Source organism: Pocillopora damicornis, chromosome 3, assembly GCF_964200805.1.
Source record: "Pocillopora damicornis chromosome 3, jaPocDami1.2, whole genome shotgun sequence".
Classification (NCBI taxonomy): domain Eukaryota; kingdom Metazoa; phylum Cnidaria; class Anthozoa; order Scleractinia; family Pocilloporidae; genus Pocillopora; species Pocillopora damicornis.
Genome location: NC_142672.1, coordinates 11,703,700 through 11,720,191, shown reverse-complemented (window position 1 = coordinate 11,720,191; position 16,492 = coordinate 11,703,700). Strand labels below are relative to the sequence as shown.

Below are 16,492 nucleotides of genomic sequence, written 5' to 3'. Positions count from 1 at the left end.
TTTAACTTCCGGTTGCTGTGCGCGTCTCTAAAATGTTGGTGCTTATTATTAATAGACCTCTCGCTGGCTCACGTTGCACAAGGTTTCACGATTTCCCGCGGGTGGAGGAGCGCTCGTTCCCAGGCTCTTATAATGAGGGCCTTCTTGCTAGTAGGCTGCTAAAACGTAGATTCGTCAACAAATTCTCGGACTTGTTGATCAAAGTATCTCTGAATTACTTACTTGTGGAGAACATATGTGTGATTAGCAAAATACAATACGCCATGAACATAAAATATATATTAACCTCACTTTACTTCATCGATTTTCCTTAGCAAAATAAATTATCCTTGATTTAAAAATTTAGCCCCATCAACAAAATGTACAAATCTAGCCAAATCGCATGTCCGTTAAATTTTTGTTTAGAGGTATTCACGTGCACTTACCGAAAAATTGAATTCGTATCAATTTATTGAAGAATGTTTAGAAAGAGAAGCTTCCCGAACTTCAAGATTAAGGAAATGGTCCCCTGAAATATCGCGATCCAAAAAAGCTGAGAAAATTTCAAAAATGGATGAGCAAGAAACTAGGGCGACGCAACGGAATCTTGATACATAGCGGTGGCACCTAAATTACCCTGAAGCTCGCTATAGCGTGCTGTAGCGTGGGGCGGAGACCCATACTCCACCACTGATTAAGACTGCGCACGAGAAAGATAAAAACAGAGCTAAGCCATGATTACCAAACATTGTCAAAGATAGTGATTTCAAATGGTCGTTAGATAAGCTTTCAAGGATCTTTGTCAACCGGAATACAGTGCACGCGTGTACTCGAAAAATTCCGTCAGTTTCGGTACCTCAATAGATTGGGTGATCTAACACACGGTTGTAGATCTTCGTGAATTCTTTCAGCTTGTTTAACACAGAAATTAAAGTGTAGTCAGTGCCTCTTAAATTTTACTTTTTTACTTTTTCCTTTTTCCTTTACGATTTCGCCGATGTGTGTCAATCGTCTTAGTTTTTTTGTGCTTTCCCAAAATGTTAGACAAAGAAAGGGGCGTGGTTGACTAAGATTTGTGAGCCCGTAACCAATTTTCCTCCAATACTCGAATGAAACTAAATTTATATCGCAGTCGTCAGTCACTGTCTTGTGGCAACGTTCCATATTTTGCACTAGCCGCAGATTTATCCTTGTCCTTTTCGTCCTCCGTGATTGTGGCCCATTTGCAAACGATGACTGAGTCGAGGACAAGAAGCGTCAAATATGAGATTATACAAACGATTGACATCAGTCTCCTTGAGCCAACATTGGTCGACAGGAACCTGAGCACCTTAAGAGCAAACGACAATGCCTTGTGGCTTCCAAGGATCACAACTGTCTTCTTAACCGGCAGAGCAAGGCCAAGAAATCCTCCCGCAATCCAGTTGAGCAACAGAAACATGATATGCATGATAGAGGAGTATCCAACGATAATGAGAATATTCATAGACACAATGTTATTAAACTTCTCCTCTACTTGCGCTCTGCTCACTTCAGGCCACGTAGAGAGAAGGAATAGCGTTATTACAGTGTAGTGGATTCCTCTGTTACACGAGTCGATTTTTTCAGCAACAGCATTGAAACTTCTCAGCAACTTGCCGATCTGAAAGGTAGCAAGCAGTCAATGAATGCAAAGAACTGATAGATTGTCCTAACTGTCTGCCATAAAATTGTTATGAGGTTAGTTCGGAGAATTTGGTTTTGGATCAATTAATAATTCCTAATTGATCTTCTTCTTTATTCTCATCACTTGTCCGCTTGATTTTGAGGAAAAGATCTGTCTTGATCACTCATGGGAGTCCAAATAAACGCGTAAAAATGAACAACATATGCAGCACTCTCTAACGATCCTTCTATTTGGCCCTGACTCAAGCATATGCATATTAACAAAAAAAATCGTTGGCCCGCAACGCAACTCTTCAAGCGACAACATTTTTTTTGGACGCTCGGTCACTAAGTGGAGTAAGTGAAATGGTTTCGCACCACTCACAGACGGATGATTTTTTAGAATATTTATGAACTAATTGGCTAAACCGAATATTGAATATTTGCTCTCAATTTATATGTTTGATGGTTGATTCGGGTTTCGCCCTTAACAACATTGTCCTACGAAAGAAATCTCGCGCTTATTATAGAAAATTTATGCATACACGAAATGCCTAAAACGTTGATTGCAATTTTGCATCTGATTGGTTTAAAGAGTGGCATGAGTTTCCTTGAACAATGACAAGACATTATAGGGCAAAAACAATAAATCAAAGACTGACAATCTACAAAAAAGTTATGTTTGCTGGCAAAAAAAAAATAACTCTAAGATTCTTTCGGCAGGGGCTTTGTTCTTGGTCAAAGTTGCTAGCTGGGAAAAAAATGCTTTTGACACGTACTGAATGGCACTGAGAAACGGCTATTTTCCCATGAATATTCATCATTAACTGTTTGGGGAGGAAATAAAAATCTTTTTGAAAAAAAAAAAAAAACAGTGTTCGCTAAGCCCGCCTGAAGGTATGGTCTCGTTACTCAACCCAACGTTTTCTCTATAGCCCTCCTACTAATACTTACAATGGTCGGTAGTACAGTTACTAGAGCAAATACAATCATGATATTTCCAAATCTGTTCACATTTACGCCACTGCTGAGATCAGTCATCCAGATTAGCATAGGCGCCACACTAAACACTCCAGCAAAGTTTGTTATAGCCATAAGTAAGATCGCAAGGGAAAAGTTACCTCCGGCCAGCAAGGACTGAAAAAAAAAAAAAAGGAAAAACAAGGTACTCTGAAAGAGAGAAATATTTTGCCTGTTCATATGAGCCGAAAACGAGTCAAGATGAGTTTTTCTTTCTGTTCATCTAAGAACTTCTTTCCGTTTGTATGCCAGAGTAAGAAATCAAACAGCCTAGCTGTCGATTTTTATTTTCAGGGGAATTTTAGTATGGGTACTGAGAGAACAAGCCTCAGTCTTTCAAGTTTCACTCCCTTATCGGGGCTGTTATATAAGAAAATTTATATCGTGGTTACAAAGCTCACAATTCAGCTAGCCATCTCACAAAAACACATCGAAATTTTCTCAGAGGTAAAAGTCATGTGGTGCGATTTCAAGAAATGAGAAAGATAGTTACATAGACACTGGGCTGTTTTGACGAAGTCCTAACCTATGGAATCTCTTAAGAGCCCCTAACGTTAAAGGGAGAATTCATTTAATCGCCTCATCGCTCACCAGCGTAGGCATGAAAGAGCAGCTGATCGTTTTTAGACTTCTAACTTACCAGAATGGCACCTCCAGACATGCTTGCTGGCACGGTGAAAAACACTTGAAGCGCAAAAGCAAATTCCGTGGGACCAATAGCAGTGACATTTCCAACAACTGTAGATTGAGAAGTGGTCACATTATCCTCTCTCATCGTCGCAAACTGTATAGTCTTTGTAATTTGCGTTCCTGTGATGGGAACCACCAAGAGTATTGTAAGAATTCCCCAGACGACTGCTTTGTACGACTTGACGGCTGTAAGAAGCTCTCCCGTTGTCGTGCGCAATCCACAGAGAAGAAAACACACCCCAAGACAAATTTGAGAAAAATATATTTTGGAGAGAAAGTTGCCTGATGCCGGCCACTGAGTACCAACGGCCATCATTAGTATCATTCCGATCGCTAGGTAGTAAGTATCAAATAATTCCCACAGAGTACGGAGTGGACGCCATAAGCAATGCGAGGGCCTCGGAATATTAGATTTAATCTTATCTTCGTCATGACTGTTTCGTGGTGTTTTCTTCTCTTTAGACATGTCGTGACCTGAGTTGTTAACGTGGGATTGTCATGCAGAAAAAAGAAAGAGGTAAAATGATCAGAAATGTTGACGGGAAGAATCTTGTCGGGTTAACTACAGAGTCTTAAAGGGTACTTACGCGCCAAATAACACCTACAGCAAAGAGTGCGAAGCAAATGTGACCGATTTTATGATGTAGTTTGGTTTTATCAGTGAAGTTGGTAATGTGAATTGGCCACCGTCGAAAGAATCTAAAATTAACCTTTCGATCGTCAAAGCGAATTTATAATGACTTATGCTAGTGATAATGCTAGTTGGCTTGACGAGCGAAAGCCGTCTAATTAATGCAATGTCTATCGTTTATGGCCCTTTGCAAGAAAGACAAAAAACTCAAAACCAAAGTAATGCGATGCAAGTGCTTAGGTCTTGTATCTGATTGGTTGAAAAAGTGGTGCGTTGCACTTTACCCAATCGCATAGTAAAGTAAAATCAAAAGCTATGCAAACCAGGCTAGCTCTCAACCCTCGATTCACAATTGCTCCATAAACAGGTACTGTACTCGCCGTAAAAAATATATAAAAAGCACTGAACAGCAATTATGACCTTCTCGGGTGCAAGGGGTTAGATTTTATGTTACATCGACCTTTTAGATTCAGATGATACCCTCTGTGAAATTATAGTATTCACTTTTTCGAGGATTATCTTTGATCACAGTTGATTGCCAAAAGTGTCCGACTGAGCCAGCAATAGGCCGGAAAACCACTGAATAATGACAAAGTTTTCTATCCTTGAACATCTCTGTTAAAGTAGACCTAAAATTCCTAAATTTGCCATTCTCTCGCATAATTGATATTCAGCGAATAAGATTTGTAAATCCTATTCCTTGCGTTCACAGAAATTGTGATGATCGTCACATGATAGCACCTACCCGAAGAGCGTTCGACATTTTCCGAAAACCCAAACGACATAATTTTCTTAAAATTGCCAACTTGAAGTTTCTCCTCCGATAGTTCGGTTATTTAGGTTGTGTATCAACTATCCAGTCTTCAAAAGTTGATGCTCCGTTAAAGCAGTTTTCCCTTTCACAAGCAGATTTCAATCGGATTTATATTAATTATGTGCAAACATACTGGTGGGCCATTTGTTTTCTCCTGTTTACCAGAAAACAAAGGTAACCTGATTGTTGGTACCGTAACCAACCAACTGTTTCTTTTTATTCATTAAGGGCAACGATTTGTTTTTATTCCTGGCTGGGTTTCATTCGTTCAACCAAATCTGCATCAAAGAAACCCGGTTTGCTGCGGACTCCGTCCGGAGTTAGTTAGCCTCGCGTCAAGTTTAAATCGAACCGACAACTTTACACTGAGAAACCCTACCAGCGCTCATTCAAGTCACCAGTTTTGATATGAACTTCCTGTAACTGAAATCTCACCACTACCGGGGGAGAATGGGGAAGGGGGACCGGAGCACTCCGCAGAGTTTGATACGACAGTAGTTCGAAGCTCAAATCTAAAAACTCGCAATCCTTTGCGCTTTAAAACTGCAACTTAACAAATGGCAATGTTTACCAACAATGATTGTCTGTTTCATGTGAGGGTGCCAGATTCAAGGCTTAAGTCTTGAGTAGTTATTCATACCAAAGCGGTTGGATCGTTTTGTTAACTGATACCCTCCAAACTACTGCTGGAGACATCCTCCTTCTTTGAGCCGACAAATTCTAGCCCGTAGCCTCACAGCTATACTTCGGTCAAGAACACTCGACAGTCGAACCGACGAGAGTAGTTATCACGATAAATTAAAACTTTCTAACTTTCGTCCATCCTCTCGTAAGCAGAAAACCACCAAACTAGATATATATTTCATAATTGGTCAAGTACAGTAGAGAATGTATAGCATTTATCAATATTTATTCCAGTTTCACGACATCGCGATATCCCTCGACTTTGACCCGAACACATAATGAGCCTTTTTCACTTTTATATATCGAAAGATGCCGGTCGCACAATGCCCCACAGTGTAAAAAATGGAATAGGATTCTACGATTTTATGAATTAAGTTCGTCTACGGCCAAAATTCAAAATACGTTTATCAAGTTATCTTTTCCGCATATTCTCTCTTATCTAAGCTTATCAAAAACACATGAAATTACATTAAATACGTCAGAAATATTCAGTCGATCCTGGATTGCCTAAAAATCCACGGAAGATAAAATCTTTATCGAAAGGTAAATCATTGCAACAATCAAGTGCATTAAATAAAAGCAGACATTGATTTGACAAAAATTATTCAAGAAATCGAACGGTAGTAAATTTTGCAAAGTGAAAACGCGATGATTAGGCGCACCAGAATCAGCTGTTTAGCGAAAGCAGATATTCAGTGGCATCATGACAACCAAAAAAAAAAGTTGAAGAATAACCCCAAAATTCCCCGCTAATCGCTAAATTTAATTTGGTTGGTCACAACTCACCTTGCTCCTGATTCTATGAAACTATTAAGATGTCTTGAGCTCTACGATCAATTAAACTTTCCGCGTGAAAGAGGCAAACCATAATTGATGCGTTGTCTTTTTTCCTCGCTGATTTACATTCATATTCAACGTCTTAAAAGATGCGAGGTTACGGGGCAACAGCGCAGCTGTGTAAAACATCCATATTTTCTATAGCGTGAATGATTTTTTCTCATTAATAGGCTGCACTATTTACCTTCATACAAAAGAAATGAAAATTTAGTGACTGTCAGATTCCTGACTCTAAAAGAATTGGGTCAAGTTATTTATATGGACTTGAGAAAATTTTGGGTTTTAATCGTCATCTCTGAGACTTCTTCATCCGCAGTTTAATGTTGTTTACTGGGTAATTGCACTTTTATATTGAATCTATTAAGATTCAAATAAACATTTCTCTACACTGTAACCTCGACCTCTCTCGTTCTAATAACATGTACGAAGTAAAATGAAAAACGTGCACGTAAAGCAAACAAAGAGTATTTTCGAATTCCTTACGCTGTCAATATCTGATCAGTATATGTCAGTATTTGCAAAACTGACTTCCTTAGTTTAAATATGTCAATGAGCGCCGGGAAGATTCATTGATGTTCCTGTGATGTTTTACAAACCTAACACAGTGGTTGTCATTCTATTGTCGATTTATGTGAGAGAAAAAACAAGCTTTGGAAGTGTGAATGTTTCCACAGCTGCATAGAGCGTTCACAGTCGATCGCAGCTTATGTTTTTTACTGGTGTTATTATTTTTTAAAATTTACCCAGATATAAATTCAATGATATCTCTGAATGATACGCAATTTTCGAGTGCAATTTTCGAATGTTTTACCATCGTGCGGATTCTCTACGGAAAAAGCACTCAATATACCTCTGAAATATTAAACTATAATACTGTGGGTTTCTATTTCGCTAATTTTCTAACTTGAAGGTAAAGTTTTTCCCTCGTCATTTTTACTTTTTCTCCGAGCGGTTGCGTGAAATTAACAAGGCGATTTTGATCAAAACAGGACCGAGCGAAGGGTCTCGGGTGATATCTCTTTTACGCAGGCGCAAATTAAAGATGTACCGCCAGAATCAAAAAGAGGAACAAATTTCCTTTGTTTTGATATGTAAAGTGTCGAACAAAAAGCAGATTTACCCTCGTCAAATGGCGTCTCAAAACAGCTGTATCTTCCTCCTTTTGATTTTTTTCCTGTTTTGGCGAAAAAATGCGAAAATTTCGGTTGAAAGGTAAATGGAACGGAAATTTTGGACTTCCTCCAGAGGAAGTCCTCTTTTTCTGTTCGGAATGGAACGGCGGAAATTTCCTTACCATTTGCTAAACTCTCCAGTTTCCGATCTCTCGTCAGCCGAAAACAATTACGGGAAATCGAATTGCAAATGGTAAGCGCCATCTCGTTCGGTTGGTTGATGATATTGGAAAAACCCTTACCATTATTCAACGGTCGTCCCAACCAGTTTATTTTAACAAGTGTTAAGCACCCTTACCATTTCATTTGACTTTCAGCCGAAATTTCCCAATGTTTTTGCTAAATGGTAAGCACCTTAGCTTTCTTAAGGTGCAGCTACATGGGGCTCTTTTTATCGTGGTAAGTGACCCTTTAACACCGGGAAACCGCATTTAGTGAGATTAACCAATATTTCCGAGAGGTAAATTTCCCGTGGTAAATATTTATGGATACGTCAAAAAGATCACACAAAGCACCCGTGACATCAAATGGGGTGGTGTTTTGATGTCCAAGGTATAAGAGCCAATCACGATTCTCCATTTGAAACCCGTACGTAACCTCATAGAGAAAAAGATTTTCATTCTTCACATTGTTTTTCAACGATAGCAAAATCAGAAATCCAGTGCAGCCGTTTGTTGATAAGGGATACCAAAACTTAAATGTGATACAGTTTGGGATAATCTAACATGGGAAATGCAATTTACTGTGGTTTGCGTATTTCCCAGTCAGCAAAGCTGGACATGGGCCCCAAGTTATCACGGGGGAAGGAAGGGGCCGTGATTGACAGAGTTAAGAGTTACTAAAGTAAACATTTTGCAGGTTAGGGACGGACTATTATTTTTCTGGAGGAGGGTTATGAGAAATATTGAAAAAAATTGTTTGCAGGGTCTGAAAATACAAATGAATTGTTTGCAAACGTGATAGGGTAGGAAAAAAATGTTTGCAAGGAAGTCAGGTAAGATATTAAAAAATATTATTACCAAAACTGAAATAAAAAAATAAAGTAACAAATTGAAGCATTAGTATAAAGATTAACGCAATTTAGGCTAAAAAGGTGGTCACTCTGTATTTCGCGAACAACAATTCTGAAAATAGCTGAATATTTCTTCAAAAAAATGGGAATTTGTCGTGGCAATAAAATTTCAACACTTTGTCCTATTACAAAACTTCATATAACAGGTATTTCTCTCAAAACTGTATTAAACAAATAACATTCTACAATCTTGGCTTTATTTATCATTGCTGTTTAATACATATTTCAGAAGTCAATGAATTCCATGAACGGCATAAACGAATGAATTCCAAAAAACGATAGACAAAATGGTTCAAGCAGCTGAAGTTCTTGACGTACATTACACATTCGTTGACAACTGAAAAACGTATGCCCTTAAAAGGTGAGTGGAGCACATATTGACAATATAAGAGGCTATAGCACTATTGATTACCTTCTTCGTGAAATAGTTCAATAAGGCAATGGTAATATTAAGCACAAATAAAAAGAACACCGAAAAAAAAATTTTTTAAAAAATTGTTTGCACGAAGATGATGTTGGAAAAATATGTTTGCGCCTGGTCCGTATTATCATCTTTTTAAGCGGTTTGTGATTATTTTGTTGAGAAAAATGCGGATCGAGACCAAAACTTTTCCTTCGACTTGATGTATTTTCAACGTTAGTAGATCACATCATATTGACTTACCTGGGTAAATCATTCATTCCAGAAAACAGAATCAACGATGCTAACGATGATATTTGAATTCGTCCTTAGCCAAACCTAAACGACTCCACAAGATCACTTCTCCAGGCATCGGAAACATATCCATTCGTTCCGTGTTCTCAAAATTATCCTCGAAACAGCCAAACAATTTCCTTCAACAGCCAATAATGACACAAAATCCACCTTGCAACACACTTGCAACTGTTCAAACTTCTAACATCGAAAGACCCGATCCAAGCGTAACTCACCACGATGTTTACCCCGAGATTGACTGCAACCAAACCACCAAAGAGAAAACTCAGCCATCTTTCGTAGAAAAATCGGAGAAAAATAGGAGCCACACAAAATCGTCCATAGTCAAGATTAATCAGACATTCATCTAGAGATAGCACCAGGCAAACCAATCCAGAAAAGTATAATCGGCGCACTCGACAAATCATGAATCTTGCAACACAGCTTGCCTTTAAAGAACTGCTCAAATCAAAATATTTGGTGCAAGTCATCAAGCAATATTTGATTCAAAATTTTTCCACTCACTCTCGTCGTTAAGGAACAATAAGTTTAGTTATTGAACAGATTGACGGAGGAGGCTTGACAATCGGCGTCTAGAATAATTCTAGCAGCCCTCTTCTGCAACTTTAGAACACGGTTAAGGCAATGTTTATCAGAGCTCGTCCAAACCACATTTACATAATCAATTACCAGTCTTATCATGGTGTTATAGAAAATAAGTCGATGTTTTAGAGGTAGACAATATTTAATTCTCTTTAAAATGCCTATCCGCTGCGAGAGCTTTTTACTCAATTTCTCCACATGAGGGATAAATGTTAGTTCGTGGTTGATTTCTAGTCCCAAAAGCTTTGCACAACGAACATTCTCAAGTTGTTTTCCATTAACAACTACAGCAAGGTCATGGTTAATCCTGGTAGAAAGTCGCTTGCCAGTAATGATAAGCACTTTTGTCTTGCCCTCATTAAGAGGAAGTTTATTAACTGTTGCCCATTGGTCGACCTCAGAAATTGTTGTAGTCAATGAACTTTGTAGAACACCAACGGAATCAAAGTTAGCAGCGGAGGTTAACGTCGTGTCGTCTGCTTATAGGTCAATTTGAGCCGAGCTCACATGTAGCGGAAGATCGTTAATAAAGACGATGAAAAGCAAGGGACCCAGAATTGAACCCTGAGGTACGCCATGACGAACACAAGCAGTAGGGGATTCTATGTTACCCATAGATACCAACTGGCGCCTTTCATTCAGATATGATCGAAACCAGATTAACGATTTGTTGTCAAGCCCATATGCTTGAAGTTTTTACAATAGAATCGAGGGATCAACCATGTCGACATTGTTTCTCTCCAACAACTATCCACCATTTTCACAACATGAGTAACACGTTTACTAAAGATAATCTGATGTCTTTCATCTGTCCAGTAGTATCGCATTTCTTATAAGGCGTGGTAAGACACGTTAAAAACACAGAAGAGCTAACATTTCTCATTCTAAATGATAATTCCATTTTACGAACCGCTCTCTCCGAGTCCTGCGTTGATTCGTTGAAATATGAACACCTCATCATCATTCATGATATGGCTTAAGTTTGTATTGATTTCTTGGACTTATTGAATATAGGTACAGTTGAATTCGATTTATGTCAACTTTCAAGTCTTGTGGAATAAATTTTATTTTATTTTTGGGCATTTGTGTGATGAGAAAACTTGTGCATTCGTCGTGATGGGAATTAGAAAAAAGGTTGTGTGGGTTGGAGGTGGGATGGGCAGCGGTCATTAGGGTGTCTCCAAACCGAAGACCGAATACCGAAAACCGACGGCCGAAGACTTGGAAATCAATGAAATGAAATGTGCTGAAACGCTTTTTTCGACGCCAAAACAATGAAATCGATTAGTTTGAGGCGGGTAAAACTACAAAACGAAGACCTTCGCCAAAACGCTCTATTTGACGCTAAAACATTGAAATCGATGGTGTCTTCATGTCGTAGTTTGCCCACCTCAAACTACAAAATGAAGATCCTTGCTAAAACGCTTTACTTGACGCTAAAACATTGAAATCGACAGAGTCATCGTTTTGCAGTTTTACCCGCCTCAAACCACAAAACGAAGACCCTTGCTGAAACGTTTTATTTGAAGCTAAAACATTGAAATCGATGAGCTCTTCGTTTTGTAGTTTTACCCGCCTCAAACTACAAAACGAAGACCCTCTCTAAAATGCCGGTGTCCATTTTGTAGAAATTGCCGCCTCAAACTACTAAACGAATACGAAACAACTAGTTTCAGTTAAAGGGCTCTTGCATTGCATAGGCCCGGAGGTTGACATCAAAAACTTAACCATTGCAATGTGCCAGTTCTGTATTGGAAGAGCCTACCTAAATATTGCTTTCGAATTCAGACTTTAATATTCGGAGTTGTAACAACCTTGAGCGACAGAGTTTATTGTTCAACAATTATTGTCGTAACAACGAACACAATTTAGCGGTAAACATAAACGTGTGCCAGGATAACTTTGATGTACCTTTATGGAATAGAACAATGAAAATCCATTAGTTCCATGCACTTATACTCGCGATCAAGCCATATAAAACGTTTATGCTCCATCGTTACAGGCTCAAGGTTAAGTTGGAAGCTAATAAAATAACTCAAATTCCATAAGTATATGTCATCTTATGTTGAGCTTATGGTGCAAACGCTCAAAATACTTACAGACGCATGCACAAGTCGTATTGTTCGCGGCCAATCCACACTGAAAGATGCTATTGAGCGGTATTTTTGGAATGGATTGAGTCGCGAACGCTTGAAAGCCGTGAAAGCCTTGTATGCCTTGAAAGCCATGAAGCATGCCAATGCAGGGGCGGATCCAAGAATTTCTCAAAGGGGGGGGGGGGGTTCTACACTATTGTAGTAACCTTTAACGCCAATGGTGTGGAAGGCGAGTGACGGCCCCGTGCCTCTAACGCGAGCTCTTTCGGGGTCCGGAGCCAAAAAAAAGGTTTCCGATTTTTCCCTCCAAAGCGCCATTTACAGAATTCCTGAGACTTGAAAAGCGTTGTGAAGGTATGATATAAAAACTGGAGTTTATCTTATTTCTCAGCAAGAAACCCAAAAATAAAAGTGCATGATTGAAAGGGACAGCAGTATCAAAAATAGTTATTTGTCGTTTCTCTACATACCTTGTTAATCAAACAACGTAGCCTGAAAGAGTCTCTTAGGATGAGCTTTTACAAAGGCCTCGCATATCTCGTCTACCTCGAATCTCTCAGGGTAATGCACAGCAATAATAGCGAGATCTGAAAAGCGCTCTTCACACATCGTTGATCTGGCGCACGTCTTGATCCGTTTCATGAGCGAAAAGAACCGCTCAGCTTCCGCAGTACTGATTGGTAGGGTGCATGCAATGAGAAGAAGACGATGGATGTTTGGAAAAGCATCCTCGTCACACGCGCCAAGTGCTGGTAGAAGATTGCTTGGAAGTTCCTTCTCTGCTGACTGCCACATAATTTTCTATCTTCGCAGCTCATTCCTAAGGGATTTGGGAAATGGAAAGTCATTCTCCCAGAACAACATGCCTTCTGTTCAGATAGCTCCGAGGTGTTATTAACTATGATAGAGGGTACTAGATAATGCAAGTGACGGGCGGGGCGATCTTCGTCAGAAAATCGGTCTTGCATTTGAATAATCAAGAAGGGGAATAGCCACAGAATTTTTTGTAATGATCAATTGGGCTACAACTGGGTATGTTTGAGCGATTCCTCTGTATGCTTGTCTTTCTGGGACTAGCTTCAACAATTCCCAATTTCTCAGTAAGGTCTAATATTTGTTTGTACCAGACTTGACGGTCAATGTTTTTTCTAACGGACTTGATGTTTCCAATTACTTCGTCAACCATCATGTAAGCTTCAAAAATATCTTGATCCCGTTTCTGCAGCTTTGATGCAAGAGCTTTGACTTCATCAAGAATATTTTTGGTCGCAATAAAAACCACTACAGTCTGGAATGACAACAAAGAGGCTTTCAGTCCCTGGGCTTTTGTGATAGTATCTTTGTACAATCTGAGCACCGCAGATCTTCTATTTGATGAAGATAAAAAGAAAAGAAGACCTGTAAGTAAATCTTTGGGATTTTTCGAGGCAGAGCGATGACATGATGTCAGAATTTTGATTTGCTTTAATTAATTTTCGCGCTAAGACTACTGAATTTGCATTTAATGCCTGGCATATTTTAATTCCGAAAAGGACCTGAGAACTAATTTATTTCCCTTCTAGAACATAAACAAATATGGCCGACTATTCGAAGATCAGCGTTGCTCGTGTTTAACTATTTCAGTCATAGTTTTCAACATGGCTTCTCGTCACTTACTCAACATGGAAAATAAGGGATATTCTGGCGCGTCGGGAAGTTTTTTGATAGGAGAAAATGGCAATTTTACAGGATATTTGGACGCTTCGAACTCTGTAGCAGTCAATTCGATCGAGAGCAGTGGACTTTATTGATGCACTTTCCTGTAATAGGCGAGTGTTTGGGATGGAGAACGACGGATTTTGAAGAACTGTAAGGCGGGTCAATGATCAATGACAAAAGAACTGGCTCGGGAAGTAAGTGGTTTTTATTTATCGAGTCCCTGTGAGGTTTGATGAATAGCAGAATCAGTACTGAATATGTCTCGATCGAGAGCAGACGGGACCATGAGCTCCTGATTGTTATATTTTAGAAATTTTACAAATTTCCATACAGTTTCTTATATTATTTGGACGCCATTATGGACGAGATTCGCAAGCGCGGCCGCCATCTTGTCCAATATTTCTGCCGATGTTCAGTACCAAATGTTTATAAAAATCTGAATCTTCGTTATCATTGTTGTGGTTAACAATTTCCTTCTCAGCCTTGCTGCGAAATGCAACATTGGTGACAACTATCACAAAATAAAGTGAAAACTAATCTGATTATGGTGTTTTTGTGGCAATGATCTCGGCAAAATGGTATTCGCAATTAACGCAAAATTTACGGTAACATTTAGTTTTGTCGATTAAAACTGTTGGCTATTGATGAAATTTGTTACGATGACGGGAGGCCATTAAGGGTAAAGCTAACAGCACCTTAGGAAATGTGTGAAGACCAGTATGGAGAATAAGCATACTGATATTAGGATGTAAATGGTTAACCCTTCAACTACCAGAAGAGACTAACATGTAACTTCTCACCATAATAATTAATATCCAATATATTATCCAGTGAACAGGTAATGAGAATACACAAACTTACCAGGTAGAAGTTCTTATCTTGATCTAACAACAAACTCTCAAAACTAATTAACAAGGAAAAGTGCAGCAGCCAAGAGAAAGAATAAGCAATCATATGGAGAGTTAAAGAGTTAACAGTGGTAATGAGCCTGAGTTGAGTGATGTGTTAATTGCTGGTATGATTAAACACAGAGTTGGAACACACAAAGTTCTGTTACCAATTAATCAAACCTATGACAAAATTCAAGAAAGAAATTAGACATCGGTGAAATGTTTTTGAAGTAAGACAACAGATAACTCAGGGAAATGCACAACAACAGCATGCCCACATGACACATACTGTCCACATACACAGGTATGACACTGTCCAATTACAAGCATGATGCCTACACACACACTTTATACACACACACTTTTATTTTTGTTTTCTACCATATTTACAAGATATTCCTTTGAAAGAAAATAGGAAAATGACAGATGTTCATAGTAAAGGATAAAATGTCCTAGAGTTTCTGAGTGTACGAAACATATTGTAGAACAATTTTGTTTAGATAGTTTTTAGACACATTACCCCAAGCAACAAGTCCTTAAGTTAAATAAGGTGAAATTAAGGAGTTATAGATATTTATGACTACAGATGTTGGAACAAAGTGTCTCAGCTTAGCAATCATTCCTATGGTCATACTTGTTTTAGTGATGACACAGTCCAAATGGTTTTTCCAAGAGAGATTTTTATTGATTAAAACACCTAAATACTTGATGTGATTCTTATGTTCCAAAGTGACTTTTCTATTATCTGTGTAGTACACTGCCTGTTAGTGCTCAAATCAGGCTGGTAATAATCAATCACGTTTGAGAATTTTGTTACAGTTTTGATCAATCACAATATACACTTTTTCCCCTTTCTCACTGACACATGTACTACACCTGTGCCAAGTATCAAGTGACTTACTGATGACAAGATAAATATGTGTAAAAATGAAGATCAAACAAAACTTAGCTCAATACAGCATAATAATTTACTTCAGAGCTACTGTGTTTCCTTGAATAAGCATGCGGGCACTTATTTAAGGCAACAAAAGAGTGATGCTTATTAGAAGGATGGGGCTTGATTGAGGGGGCACTTATTATTCTCCTGAACTGATTCAGCAGTAGTTACAGCTTAAAAATTCATAAATAAAGTGGTACTATGAACAGGTTTACCTTGTATCCTAACTATCTAAGAAAAAGAGGCAGGAGGGGAGGGGGAAAAGGAAAAGGGGTATTTATTCAAGCAGGGTGCTTGTTTGATACTATGGCCTGGAGGGTGGGTGCTAATTTGGGAAGGGTGCTTATTAGGGCACAGCCATTAGTTGAGGAAAAATGGTAGATGACCTAAATTAGGTCATTAAACAGATGAAACATAAAACTGTTGATTTGCATCACAGGATAAATGATTCAGCTCATCATTAGTTGTTTGATTAGTAGTCTCATCTCCATTAAATGCCATGTTGCCAGGGCCAGCTTTCTCTTTTTCTTTCTTGGCATCCCATGCAAACCACCAAGATGCCCACACTGAATCAGACAGAAGAATTCCAAGGTGCATTAAAATCATTGGTAAGCTTAGCAAGCCTTGTTCAGCTTGCGTAAATGGAAGGTAACCGGTTATTGATACTGCAACTGCCAGGGATTTCTGACTGGCCATTATCACAACTGACTTGAGAGCAGGTTTTTCCAGTTTCAATAGAAAACATGGAAAAATGACAATGATGATAAAAAGAAGATGCATTGCTTGGCCCCATCCAATAACAGCAAAATAACTTGTAACAGAGATCCCAGTGAAGGCTTCTTGCGCACTTGCTTGGCTGACCTTCAGCCAAGGAATCATAGTCAATAGTATGATGCTGCTCACTTTCAGTCTCTTGGAATATTTCTCCACACATGACTTCACATGGGGTATATATCTCAAACCTTTGCCAACCTATAAAGAAGAAAAACATTGAAAAAATGTATCTCAGTGCCAGCACAGTACTTAATGTG

At 38.8% G+C, this 16,492-nt stretch overlaps 2 protein-coding genes and 1 pseudogene across 4 annotated transcripts in view; all 3 read right to left on the bottom strand.

Annotated features, from left to right (window-relative positions):
- Window positions 1-277: 277 nt before the first annotated feature.
- LOC113666099 (uncharacterized) lies at window positions 278-6,532 on the bottom strand. Of its 3 annotated transcripts, none has more exons than XM_027181860.2 (4): window positions 6,249-6,532; window positions 3,284-3,807; window positions 2,578-2,760; window positions 278-1,621 (listed from the first exon to the last, which is right to left on the bottom strand). In XM_027181860.2, the coding sequence occupies exons 2-4, from the start codon at window positions 3,797-3,799 to the stop codon at window positions 1,115-1,117; spliced, it is 1,206 nt and encodes a 401-aa protein (XP_027037661.2). In that variant the 5' UTR covers window positions 3,800-3,807; window positions 6,249-6,532; the 3' UTR covers window positions 278-1,114. The 3 variants fall into 3 exon arrangements, with proteins under 3 accessions (XP_027037661.2, XP_089055130.1, XP_089055132.1); XM_089199004.1 differs by lacking the exon at window positions 6,249-6,532 and adding an exon at window positions 4,710-4,864; XM_089199006.1 differs by lacking the exon at window positions 6,249-6,532 and adding an exon at window positions 3,921-3,943.
- Window positions 6,533-12,410: 5,878 nt separating this feature from the next.
- LOC149048238 (52 kDa repressor of the inhibitor of the protein kinase-like) lies at window positions 12,411-13,274 on the bottom strand (annotated as a pseudogene).
- A 1,910-nt stretch (window positions 13,275-15,184) lies between these two features.
- LOC113667080 (uncharacterized) overlaps window positions 15,185-16,492 on the bottom strand; it is a 6,841-nt gene continuing 5,533 nt past the window's right edge. Inside the window, exon 3 of the mRNA XM_089199003.1 lies at window positions 15,185-16,433. Coding sequence (XP_089055129.1) covers window positions 15,861-16,433 — 573 coding nt within the window. The 3' untranslated portion in view covers window positions 15,185-15,860. The remainder of the gene's footprint in view (window positions 16,434-16,492) is intronic.